The 12,772-nt window shown below is 33.5% G+C and overlaps 1 protein-coding gene across 1 annotated transcript; it reads right to left on the bottom strand.

Annotated features, from left to right (window-relative positions):
* Positions 1-10,753: 10,753 nt before the first annotated feature.
* On the bottom strand, positions 10,754-12,647 carry LOC106443960 (probable inorganic phosphate transporter 1-3). Its single transcript, XM_013885500.3, has 2 exons — positions 12,247-12,647; positions 10,754-12,108 (listed from the first exon to the last, which is right to left on the bottom strand). Exons 1-2 carry the CDS (start codon positions 12,645-12,647, stop codon positions 10,944-10,946), a joined length of 1,566 nt encoding a protein of 521 aa, XP_013740954.2. The 3' UTR covers positions 10,754-10,943.
* Between the last annotated feature and the right edge of the window lie 125 nt (positions 12,648-12,772).

The following is a 12,772-nucleotide window of genomic DNA, read 5'->3' as shown; positions in this document are numbered from 1 at the left end:
ATCCATACATATTTCTCAATGTATCGTACTTGCTCTTGAAAGAATCCCAAGGAAGACTTATACCAGTTTTCTCCAAAAATTCTTTACAAATACGTTCTCTCCCCACTTCTTTCGGTAACTTTTGTCTGTATCTAATTTTAGCCAACTCAATATCTAGAAGCTCCAAGTATATCCCAATATGCTCATCTTCCCATATAATTTGTTTTTGTTTCTATAGTTATGTTAAAATAATTAAAATATTATAACTTCATATAATTTTAAATTTAACATATCAATTATAAAATTTACCTTACGACGAGTAGTTCCACCGCCGTCTTCAGCACCAGCACCAACATCATCAACATTTTCATTATTAGACATCTTCATCCAAAAGAATAAACAAAAATTAATAAACATAAAAAGGTACTCTGTTATTTTTAAACAATATATAAAGCTCAAGTAAAAATGAAAATATGTTTTGCACGTAAAGAAGAAGAAGATAGAAAATCTCAACTTAAGCTTATTGATTTCTTCAAGTAAAACCATAAAAATATATTTGCAAGCAAGAAGAGGACGAGAGAAGAAAACAGACCTTAATCTTTTGGGTTTTGAAAATGACGTGATACTGCACTAACTTAGGTCAATATATATAGAATTTTGTGACTGGTATTTTTTTGTGAATTATCAAATAGAATTTATGCTTAAGGTTTTGTATATAATTGACTAAACGTGAATAATTCAAAAAATTAGGAACAAGAAAGATTATAAAATCTTTGACTAGCATAAATTTAGGTAGAGTACACTCTGTTCACGTTTTTCTCTTGTGGTAGTTCACGATTTTTTTTTAAAAAAAAATAGAAAAATCAATTAAATTTGTAACTCAACTCCTAAAACATAGGATTTTGGTTGATGTAGGTTTATGTTTTGAGTTAGCAATTTTATGAAGGGTTTAAGTCAAAGTTGTAACTCAACCACAACACATCTTAAATCAAACTTAAAATCAAAAAAATAAATTTAATGCATGATTGGTAACATTTTTGAGTTACAAGCTTAACTCAAACTAAATCAATCCTACCACATGTCACCAATCAAACCCTATAGATAAAATAAAGGTTGTGTTGTTTTTCTTGGGCCATTGATTAGTTATGATCTAAAACCAAAACTCATTATCTTGGTGCTCCTTTCTTATTGGTTGATTCTTTGAAATCACGGATCACTATTTTTGGCTATTGGATTACATAAATCAATGGCTAAGAATCAATGTATTCTTTCTCATCTATCTTACTCTGTACGCTTTTCTCTCTATCTCACTTCATCTAAAACAAAATACATCTTTCTTTTCTCTCTGCACATCGCGTTATCCATGGCGTAAGGTCCACCATCTCTCCCATTCGCCACCGTCTTCTCTCACCACCACCAGTCACCTGCAAATCACATTCGTGACTTCACCGAACCGGGGCGTCCAAGACCAGCCAAGCTCTGTCAAGAGAATCCTCAGAGATTTCGCCACCATCGGATAGTCCAGCGGCCTCAAATCACCGGAAATCGAAAGGACGCCGGTTCCCGAAACCCTAACCTCTGTATCTCGCTTTGCAGAGTCGCCGCTCAAAGTCCGAGGAAGAACACACCTTCCACAGCTCCGGTCCATGAGAAGAATCAACGCCGTCGGATACAAAGCCTAGAACCCCATCGTCCTCGAACGGAGGCAACCGCCATCGACCGACGAGACACCAAGACGCTGGATCTTTCGTAGGGAACCATCGCTCAAGGCCCACCCGACGTACGGAGACTGTTAGTTTTCACCGAATCTTGTCTGCTTCGTCAGGTTGAGCGGATTTCGAGAAGCAAGGGGGGGGGGGGACATCTACGCAGTGGTGGTCATTGGGGTTTGCGGCTACGAGGTGATGGAGAAGAGATAAGAGGTGGTGGTCATGGGGCTTGTGGCGAGGAGGCGACAGAGAAGCTGGTGAAGAGGCAGGCCCAAGAAGATTAGGTCTTGTATTAGGTCTAATTAAGATTAGGTTTAATTTTTTACAAAATTTTGTTTAGTGTAAACCGATTATTATTTTATATCGAATGTAATTTTTATTTTTTAATAAAAACAACTTATTATTTTTTATTTTGAGATAATTAACGGAAAATAAATAAATTTAAAATTAATAAATTTAAAATAAATAACTATTTAAATAAATTAATTTTAATTTGAACAATAACAAAAAGAAAACGCTATTTAAGAATTTTTAATTGCACATAAAAAAACCTTATAGTTTATCACAATAACATAGCAATGCCAAAAAGCGCTATCTAAAGTGATTGACCTATTATGACGGGCGATGATACAACGCTTATAAAACGCTATAAAATCTTTAAATAGCGTTTTTCGGCCGCTAACAAAAGCCATTTTTCTTGTAGTGGTTATTGATCCGAGCTTGAGATCAAAAGCTTAGTCAACAATGGCAAGTTATGATAATTGCACCTTCTTCCCTACAGTTCTGGTTTTTTTTTCATTTTGGACCCAAAATCTAAACATTACAAATTAGTCCTCAATTTCACCTCAAAACTTTCAATTGTACACTTCAAACCTATCAAATGCAAATGTACAAATATATGCACTATACACATCTAAATACATCATAAATGACTTATATAAACTAAAAACAAACATTAAAACTCAATAAAGCCACGAGATATCATATACTCATAGCTAAATTAATGTTATATACATTAAAAAGTTCTTATAAAGTTTTAACATTTTTAAAATGACTTATATAATTTTTTTATAAAAAGTTTAAAGTTAATTTCCAATTAATTAATTTCTGAACTCACTTGGCCATATCAAATCACTCACGTCTATCGTATTCCTAAAGTGTAGGTTTTACTAATCAATTGTACAAGTAGATGATTGTAGACCTATGTACATGAAGATTGTTGTACATGTGGATAAGAAATTTATGTGTACATGTGGATATTCTATTGACAATATAAATGTTAAAACCTGAAAATATATGTTATAAATTTGTAAATTCTATTGGAATATTGTACAATTAAGTGAATTTGTAAAATTCTATTAGAATATGTTACAATTAAGTTATATGGTACAATTAAGTGAATGATTAGAATCAAGGAAATATGTATAATAGCAACAACTATGGTATCTATAATGTTTATGTGAATGTGTACAATTAAGTATGTGAGCTGTGATGGTAAAGGGATTGGATTGAGTCTTCTAAATCCCAAGTTTGACTCAGGTTCGCGTCATCTCAATTTTTTTTATTCTCTGCATAGATCTTCAGAAACCTATATCATACATTTTCAAGTTCTTAACATTTTTTTCTTGACTAAACGTTTTTAACATTTGTACATCAAAAAGCATATGCATTTACACAGAAAACTCGTTGTCCACATATACAATGTTTCACATGTACACATTTTTACAAAACATCCACATGTATATTGATTCACAAACACCCATTTAATAAAACCTAATCTTTGAAAGTTGGTAGAAGAAGTTAACAAAAAAACGGATATTAGTTTTATTAATTTGTAGTCTAATGGGAAGAGTACTTGTCAAGTCTACTAAATTTACTTAGTAATGGGTAGTATGCTTGTCCAGTCTTGAGTCTGATGGTAACTCAATGTGTTTACTCTATCCACATCCGGGTTCAAGGTTCGATTCCAGGTAAGTGTATTTTACTTTTTTTTAATTCAGTAATGGTATTATCGTATATATTCATCTTCTTCCACAACTTTTTTTTAGGGTTGCCATTTTGCAGGTAATTTTAGATTCTTGGATTGAATCCACATAAACAAGATGAAAAACATTTGTATTCGTTTGACCGAGTCTTTAATTCTCATTTATTCTAGGATAGAGTGGTTCAGATTCCGGTATAACATAAATTCTCAATCTCCGTCGATCCGTAACAAAGGTGAGGGCTGTTATGGCTCATGTGTCAAAATTGATCAAGCAACCCTTTTTCCCACCGAATCATAGTGAGTGGCCGAGCTCGTGGTCACTGAGATTTCAGACGAAGAAGGAGATGCATCTCACTATTACACTACCATCACAAATGCAGCTTGACATATCTTAAAAGATAGATTGAATCATAGAGACAATAAGGATTCTCTTGAAATTTCTTTTAGAAGAAGCATAATTCATTTTACAAAAAAAAAAAACAGAGAGCTTAGGAAGAAGAAGACGAAGAAGAAAGAAAATAGGACCCACTTGGTTTTAACTACCAAAGAAAAACAGCTGTAAATTTAGTTAGTTTATTTTAGTTAGTTTATAAGTGAAAAGTAGATTTGGTTAGATTATCTTAAAGTATCCTGGTAGCACAATGTGCCTTATAGTGTAATAATAATCTAGGAAAATGACCTTGAATGTAAATCTTTTGTAGATGAGTAAATCTTTCTTAGATAATCTTTGCAGTGAGAGTTGGTTGATTATAACTTGAGTTTGAGTTAAAGAACGGTTCTATAATAAGTCCCTGATAATCTATTTAGTTTACATTCCTATTGTACCTGAAAATTCACCTAAGTCTAGCTTTCTCTCGTCTTGATAACTTACAAACAGTACTGCTTAAATCTCTATTTACTGCATGTATATAATTATTTTCTAGCTTTATTTTGAAAACAACAAATCTGTTGTGTGATCTTAGAGTCTCTATAGATTCAATCCTTAAGTATTAAAACTATACATCTTATTTGAGAGAGTAGCTTAAGATTAATTTGAGCATATCAACTATTACCCCTTGAACTCTATCAAAATTGTGCAACAACACTTGTGAGTTTGTTCATTATCGATTTAGACAGTCTATAATATAACAAAGCATAATTAGGAAATGTCAATGCGACTGATTTGATCAAGACTTCTTTTCCATCATTTGTTAGAAATTTTAAAAATCTGCTAGATTTTGACATGCGCTTTCTATATAAGATAATGTATAAGTTTAAGCACATTTATCCAAAACTACGAACCAAACAATACCAAACTGAAAAAAAAAACTGAAACTAAAATTGAACTGAATTTCATAAATAACTGAGAAGATTTCTAAATATTAATTATATTTCATTTTAATTAACCAAATTTTCTTAAAATACTATTTATAAAATGAATTTCCCAAATATATATATATATATATATATATATATATATATATATTTGGATCTAATTTTTTTGTGTGCATATTAGCCGGTTCCCAATTTTACTACTGAACTGAAACAAAAACCGAAATAACCCAACCAAAACAAAATCAAATTAGGGGTAATTTTGGAAAAATTGACTTCATTAAAGAGAAAAAATGAATGTTTTTGTCTTAATAATATAGCTCGTAAAAAAGTCAAATTAAATATATAGTTTCTTTGCTACATAGGATTGCTGAGAAGATGGTATAATATGATCAATAATTTTCAATTATAATCGTATACTAGGATAAGACTTGTGCCTTGCGCATGGTGAATTTATTTGTATATATTATCAAAAAATTTTCATATATTTGATCATTTTATTTATACATATACAATTTTTGTGTGGTTATTGTATAATTTCTTTCCGATTAATCGGATCAATTTTTATTAAAAATTGTAGAATTAAACTATAATTAATATATCATGGATTGATCGGATTAAACATTAAACAAATTATGACACAAAAATCTTTTTTTTTCTTCCACCGAACACATTCTTAAAAAAAAGTGAACAGTATTGTTTCCACAGTTGAATTATTTTGACTTTTGTCTGGTGTTGAAAGGTTTCAGATCAACCATCGAATTGATATATATCATTTTAATGCTTTTAGTCGTATGCTTAAAGAAAACTTACATTTTTTTAATTTAAAGTTGTTTTAAAAAATTCAAAATATAACATATAGAAAAATACAACATATAAGAAAAATATAACATATAATGTTTCCTCATTTTTGTAATTTAAAGTCATTTAAAAAAAATTAAAATATAACATATACAGTTTCCAGATTTTTGTAATTTAAAGTGATTTTAAAAATTCAAAATATAACATATAAGAAAAAATATTTTTTTTGATTATATGGTTAATTTTATTGTTTAATGGTTTTAATAATATAAAATTAAACAAAAATGAAGAAGAATGCAAAAATTGTTATCAAATCTTTATTATTCATAGTATTAATTGCAACATATATGTTAATCATATTAGGTAATTGCGTAACTTTTATTTGAGAAAAAAAATACATGCTTCTTATATTTTGGGTTAATATAATGTTTCCTAGTAATTCGATTTGGACAAACATTTATTTCAAATGATTTTTAAGCTCTCATGTAAGCTAAATTGACATCCTAATTAAGTGACACCTAAACATAATTTATTTTTAATTAATACAAACTTAAAGTTACAACTTTTTAAATGATTCTCAATTAATATATAGGAGATGCAAGTGGTTTAGTATGGTTTAGTCTATTAATATGGTATGTGTTGGGGTCAAAAACGGTTACGACGGAATTACTACCCGAAAATCCTCGGAGATCGTATTTCCGAAAGAGATAGTAAAAGGAGAGATGTAATTTTCGTAAAAATAACCAATACGAAGTTTTTACGAAGAAGTATCCTTTGGGATTCAAACCGAACAAACCAAGCTCGGTCACCGCGCATACACGCCGTCCGATCGCTATGCAGCAACCAAACCTGAGCCAAGCTCGGTCGCTACGTAGCGACCGAGCGATCGTCCCGCTCGGTCGCTACGTAGCGACCGAGCTCGAGCCAAAGCTCGGTCGCTACGTAGCGACCGAGCGATCGTCCCGCTCGGTCGCTACGTAGCGACCGAGCACTCGTCTCGCTCGGTCGCTACGTAGCGACCGGACTCGAGCCAAAGTTCGGTCGCTGTGTAGCGATTGAACCTTTCCGAACATCGATACGACACCAGTCCTTGCAAGCTCAGGCCATGTTTCCCGCTATTCTAATTCATCGATCAAACTTCGCGGGTTAGAAACCGCGGAAAACTCGTAGTAAACGTGTCGAGTCGGAAGACGGCCCAAAGGGACCTAAAACACGACTCGAGGCCCATCCTACGATTTTTCCTAACCAAAAGCCCGTAAACCACAGCGTGGTTCACGCTTGGCCCACGAGGAAGGATAAATGTCAAGTTTCCGCGGATAAATACGGAAGTTTTGAAGATAATTGTGAAGATCGGGAAAAATGGAATATCTCCATTTTTATGCTATGACGGCTTAAGGGCAGAAGAGTAAAAGCGTAAACCGACCTTGGAGCTAGTATATAAGGAGTCCTAGGCGAGGAGCAGAAGAAGAACTTTTTCAGAGCAAACTTAGCACTTAGAGCAATTTAGGCAATTTTCCGTTTTTTTTTTGTTATTTTGAGCTGCGACTCAATTAGGTTTAGCCATCTTAGGGTTGCTAGAACTAGGAATCTCGCCGACAGCTCTCGAGCCCAGGCCTATACCTTGTTGTAAACGCTCATACGCAGATTCGGAATAAGATCTACTTTGCTCTCTTTTCGATTTCTTATTTTTATCGTTGTTGTTCTCGTGTTCTGATTGCTTGACGTGTGGTAATTAGCAGATATCCGGGTCCTCTGGGAAATTAGGGTTTTCCTAGTTTCTTTATTTAAACGGAAATCGACAGTGTGAATTTCGGTTCCACAGTATGCTACACAAGAAAGAAATCGTGGTTTAGTATGGTTTGGTAAAATATATTTGACAATTTCGTATATTAGATTGGATTTGAGATCATCTGGTTAAATATGTTTTTTATATGGTTTCTGTGTTGTTGGTTTAGCAGATATTGACGTAACCATATGGACTGACGAAGGGAATTGTCCATCACTTGCTGTCCAAACTAATAAAGTGACACAACCAATAAACGATAATATTCACAAGGAATCCTAACATCGAATATAGTTGTTTGTTTTGATGCATATGATCGGATTTGACAAAAATGTGAGTATTGAAACCAAACTGGTTGCTTTAGTTTAACTATAGTTAATTTTGAATAAACTTATTAGGCATTCAAATTTGGTTAGGATAGAATTGCCTATTTTAGACAGGAGTTATTAAATTTATCCGAAATTAAGTTATTAACTAGATTTTGACCCGCGCTTCGAAGCGCGGATTTTTTAAAACTATAAACATAGTTTTATATGAATTAGTATTTCGGATTGTTGTACATTATTATGTTACGAAATCATATTATATTGAAGCAGATAATCTTAAAAAATTATAAATTAGGTTATTTAGTTTTTTGTATATACATTTTTATGTAACTCTTTCTAAGTCTGTGCATTTTATCTGATTCAAAACAACCGAGATCTACCCGAAAATATAGGTTCGGTTCGGGTCCATGGGAAAGGTACCTATTGGTTATTTTATAAGACCCGTAGGTTTTGACTTTGTTCCAATCAGACATGAGACTCGATCGGATACCAAAAGTACTCAGATTATTTTTGTATATTAGGTATGTTTGGGTATTTCATATATCTTTTGGTATTACGAATAGTCTTTTAAGTTTCAGGTTTGTGTTTCCGGTTATAGTTTCAGGGTTTACGTAGAATTTCAAAATTTTAAGAACATATTTAGGGTAATCAGATTAAATTTTAGGCATTTTTGGTTTCGCGGATCAGATTTTGAGTTAAATCGGGACTTTTCGAGTATTTGAATATATTTCGGGTATTTACTGATTTTCATGTATTTTTTGGGTTTCATATATTTGCAGGTTTACTGGTACTTGGGGTCTTAGATATCCAAACCTACAAGGATCCACTATATACCTGAAAATTATATGTATTTTTATCTGGATCCACTACAAATCTACCTAGATCCACTATATACTTGAAAATTATATGTATTTTACGACTATTTAAATTATGTATCCAAACCAACTCATACCCGAAAGAAACCGATCCAAATCTAAACCAAAAAAAAATTGACATCACCAAAAAATTATTATATTTTAGATTCTCAATAAATATAGCTTAAAACATTTATAACATTTATAATATTTTTGATGCTTAATATATGGGAGTAATGATAATAGCTCCTTATTAAATGGGAAGAAATGCTATAATAGCTATCGGGATTTATCACATTTACCGTACATGATATATATATAGAAGTTAGATGAAAATATGGAACATATAAGTTATGATCTTTTACGAATCGGGATATGTTGTTACGCAAAAGGCTTAAAAATATCTTCTAGGATATTAAACACTAATTCTTAACTTGGCTGTATACATATTCCACAAACATTAGAATACTATGATAATTAATATATATATCAGTATGTATAGTAAACCGGTTTGGGTATTATCAACATATACTATGTTATAAATATGTTTATTCTAAAATTAATAATATGTTTGGTTTAAACATATTCGTTCGTGAATGGGGATGTTCTTATATATGGCTTGAATCTTAATTTCAAAATTAAATTGGAAGTCAGTTCGATCCAAAACGGAATTGACGTTTTATCATATGTTACAACACATCACTTGTACAATTAGGAATTATATATTACAAATTTATAAGTGTTACAAAAATGTCATTTTATCATAGTATATTATTGATAATATAAACCTAAAACTATATGTAAATAGTGTTCAAGAAAGCTTTACATTCATTAAAGTATTTCATGGTGTTTTCAATTTCGTATATAGGTGTTGTGATAATATACGTATGTAATATATATGGTTTGAGTAAACCACTAAATTTGATATGTATCTCATGTTACCTTATATTGTTAGAGAAATATTAGGTAAGACCAAAAAATAATTAACTAATAAATAGGTCCAACAACCTTATATAAGTAGATTTTTTTCAGAATAATTCCCTTTTAATAGTATAGATTAGACAAAGTGTGAAAAAGGAAGTTAGAAGCTCAAAGTAATCACTTAAAAATAGGCAAGAAGTTTTTTATACTTCAATTTTAAGTAGATTCATTAAATCTATAATGTAAGATGTCCTTTAAAAGCCTGATATTTGTGTTTTTGGTCCATCTAAACTTTCAGGTAACTGAGGTAAAATCTTATTCTACCCAATTCTGAATTATCTAATAGTAGTTTTAACTCTTTAGGCACTGTATCATCTACCCTATGTCCACATTGTAGAAATGATTTCAAGACATTAGTTTGTTGTCCTGAAACCCCTTCACACTTTATAAGAATGTTCAAATGATCTTGGCCTGCGTCCACTGGAAGAAACAAACAAAGTCTGTGTCCTAAAACTGATCTGGAGAATTTTATCGACAAACTCTCTGTGGGTTCAGTGGATCCATCATTACCTCATACGTAAGGGCTTGGAGTGCGGTAAACAAACAACTGGTCTCAGATTCTCAACCTTCTGATGGACACGACAAGGGACAGCACAACATTATTCCTCATTCGGTATACCTTTCAAGCAGTGCTTTATTCATTGTGGCGAGAAAGAAATGGTAGGAGACATGGATAAACTCCACAAAGTCCAACTCATCTCGTCAAGTACATTGACAAAATTGTCAGCAGGAACCGCATAGATTCTCTTCGAGAATATGCCAATGGAAGATATAGCAAAGCAATGAGAGTTTGGTTTGCCACAACATGAAGAAGGAGACAAATGAACCTTTCTAAAACAGTTAAAAAAAAAAAAATTCAATTTCCATTTAAACAATGGCACATTTTGGTTTAAATAAATTTAATATTCAATTTCCATTTAAAAATTTAATATTCATTAAAACATTTTGGTTAATTTATAAGTTGTAAATATTCACTTTTCTTATAATATAATCTACGCGGTATTAAAGAAACTAGTAACAGATTTATAAGTAACAAACTAAAGAGAATCAATTTATACAAATGTTTACTTCTTATCATTTCTTTGAGAATTGATCGAATTATACAAAAGCATGGGTGCCATTACGATTATCACGTCACACATCACAAAAAGTAAACAAATATAAGAAGAATGACACAAACAAATAACACATACAATTGAAAATATTACGGCGTGGTCACTTCTCAACCTCAGTCTCACCGGAGAGCTCTTCAAGGGACTTACCTTTGGGTTCAGGGACAAGGAAGGTGAAGAGCATACCGACAAAGTTAATGACACCAAGCATGATCAGAGAGTTCTTGACTCCGATGCCCGGTGGATATCCTGCATCTGTCTTGGTCTTGTCTTGTGGTTGAGCTGCGTATAGGAAACCAAAAGCTCCCACGATGGCTCCGGCTTTGCCTGTTGCGGCTGATATTCCGTGGCATGTGGACCTTAGCCTGGCTGGGAAGATTTCAGCCGGTACGATGAAGGTGGTTGCGTTTGGACCAAAGTTAGCAAAGAAAAAGGTAAGGGAGTACATAACCACGAAACCGATACGATTGTCCGGTTTGATCCAGTGGTCGTAAGGGAAGGCAATCGCAAACATAAAGACGGTCATCATGAAGAAACCCATTAGCTGAATCGCAAACCTTCCCATAATATCAATAAATGCAACCGTGAACCAATAGCCGGGGACGGTACTGCAAAGTGCAATGAGTGTTTGTGCCCTAGCAATCATGAAAACCTCGTGGATTGCGTTCATGGTTGCTGCCTTTGGGATCCATCCAATAGCCGAAAAGATATCTTTTTGAAACAAGTTTTGGCTGTAAAATGCAATGTCAAGCAAGAACCATGTGGAGGTACATCCAAGGAGGGGAAGACCATGACGTTTGGCAAACTCTTTGGAGAACAAGCCATAGTTAAGTCTAGGGTCTTTAACGATATCCTCTGCTCTTTCCTCCATCTCAAGCTCCACTTGTAAGACCTTGGACATGTCTTGTGTGGCCTGTTTGATGTTCTTTGCAACCAAAGCGGTGTAACGAGCAGTTTCAGGCATCTTCATACGCCAGTAGTAAGTCAAAGCTGCAGGTAGCGCGCCAAACATGACGATGATTCTCCAAATATAGTCAGCTTGTGGAGGCGTTGAGAGAGCCCTGTTGACTGCATAGGTCGGAGCTGGAAACTTTTTGTCGAAAATGGAAGAGACAGCAAGTGCCACGAAACCTCCGGCTAAGATACCAACACCTTGCATGGCGAAAACGGCAGCGATGAAAGCACCACGAGTCTTCTTGTTAGCGTATTCAGACATAATGGTTGCAGAAAGAGGGTAATCACCTCCAATACCGAATCCCAGCCAAAACCTAAATTAATTAAATAAATTGTATGTTAAAATATATTATAATTAGACATATCTAGTTTAAACCAGTAATTTTTAAAACATGTGTATTCACTATGAGATAATTATTAAATCATGTGTATGTATATAATGATAATTGTACCTGAAGAAGCAAAGAGTGGTCATGACACCCTTGGCTTTGTTACCAAAGGAGAGACCGGAAGCCACAGAGCACACAATCATCATGATCAAAGTGATACCATACACTTTTTTCCTTCCGAGTTTGTCACCGAGCCATCCGAAGAATAGCTGACCAGCAAGAGTCCCACAGAGAGCCACACCATTGACTGCAGCCGCGACATGAGGTGGAAGTGAGCCAGGCTTTTCCGACAATGGATTGAAGTAGTAGAGGCGGCCAAGAAGCTTGGTCACCAAGGAGACACAAAACAGATCGTATGCATCTGAAAAGAAACCCATTCCAGCGATGACAATTGCTGTGAAATGGTAAAGTTGCGTTTTCGCAACATCGAGTGCCTTCAGCACTCCTAGTTGTTGTTCAGCCATCTTAGCCTCTCTTGTCTCTCCTGTTTACGTGCAGTTACAAAAGTTAATACTGTGTATTTTTTGTTTGTTATTGTATGTATTGTGTTTTTAGTGGTAATACAATCAAAACTTAATAGTAAGATTTT

This window comes from Brassica napus, chromosome A9, assembly GCF_020379485.1.
Source record: "Brassica napus cultivar Da-Ae chromosome A9, Da-Ae, whole genome shotgun sequence".
Lineage (NCBI taxonomy): Eukaryota > Viridiplantae > Streptophyta > Magnoliopsida > Brassicales > Brassicaceae > Brassica > Brassica napus.
The sequence above is the reverse complement of the archived record's forward strand: the minus strand, read 5'-3'. Positions and strand labels throughout refer to the sequence as shown.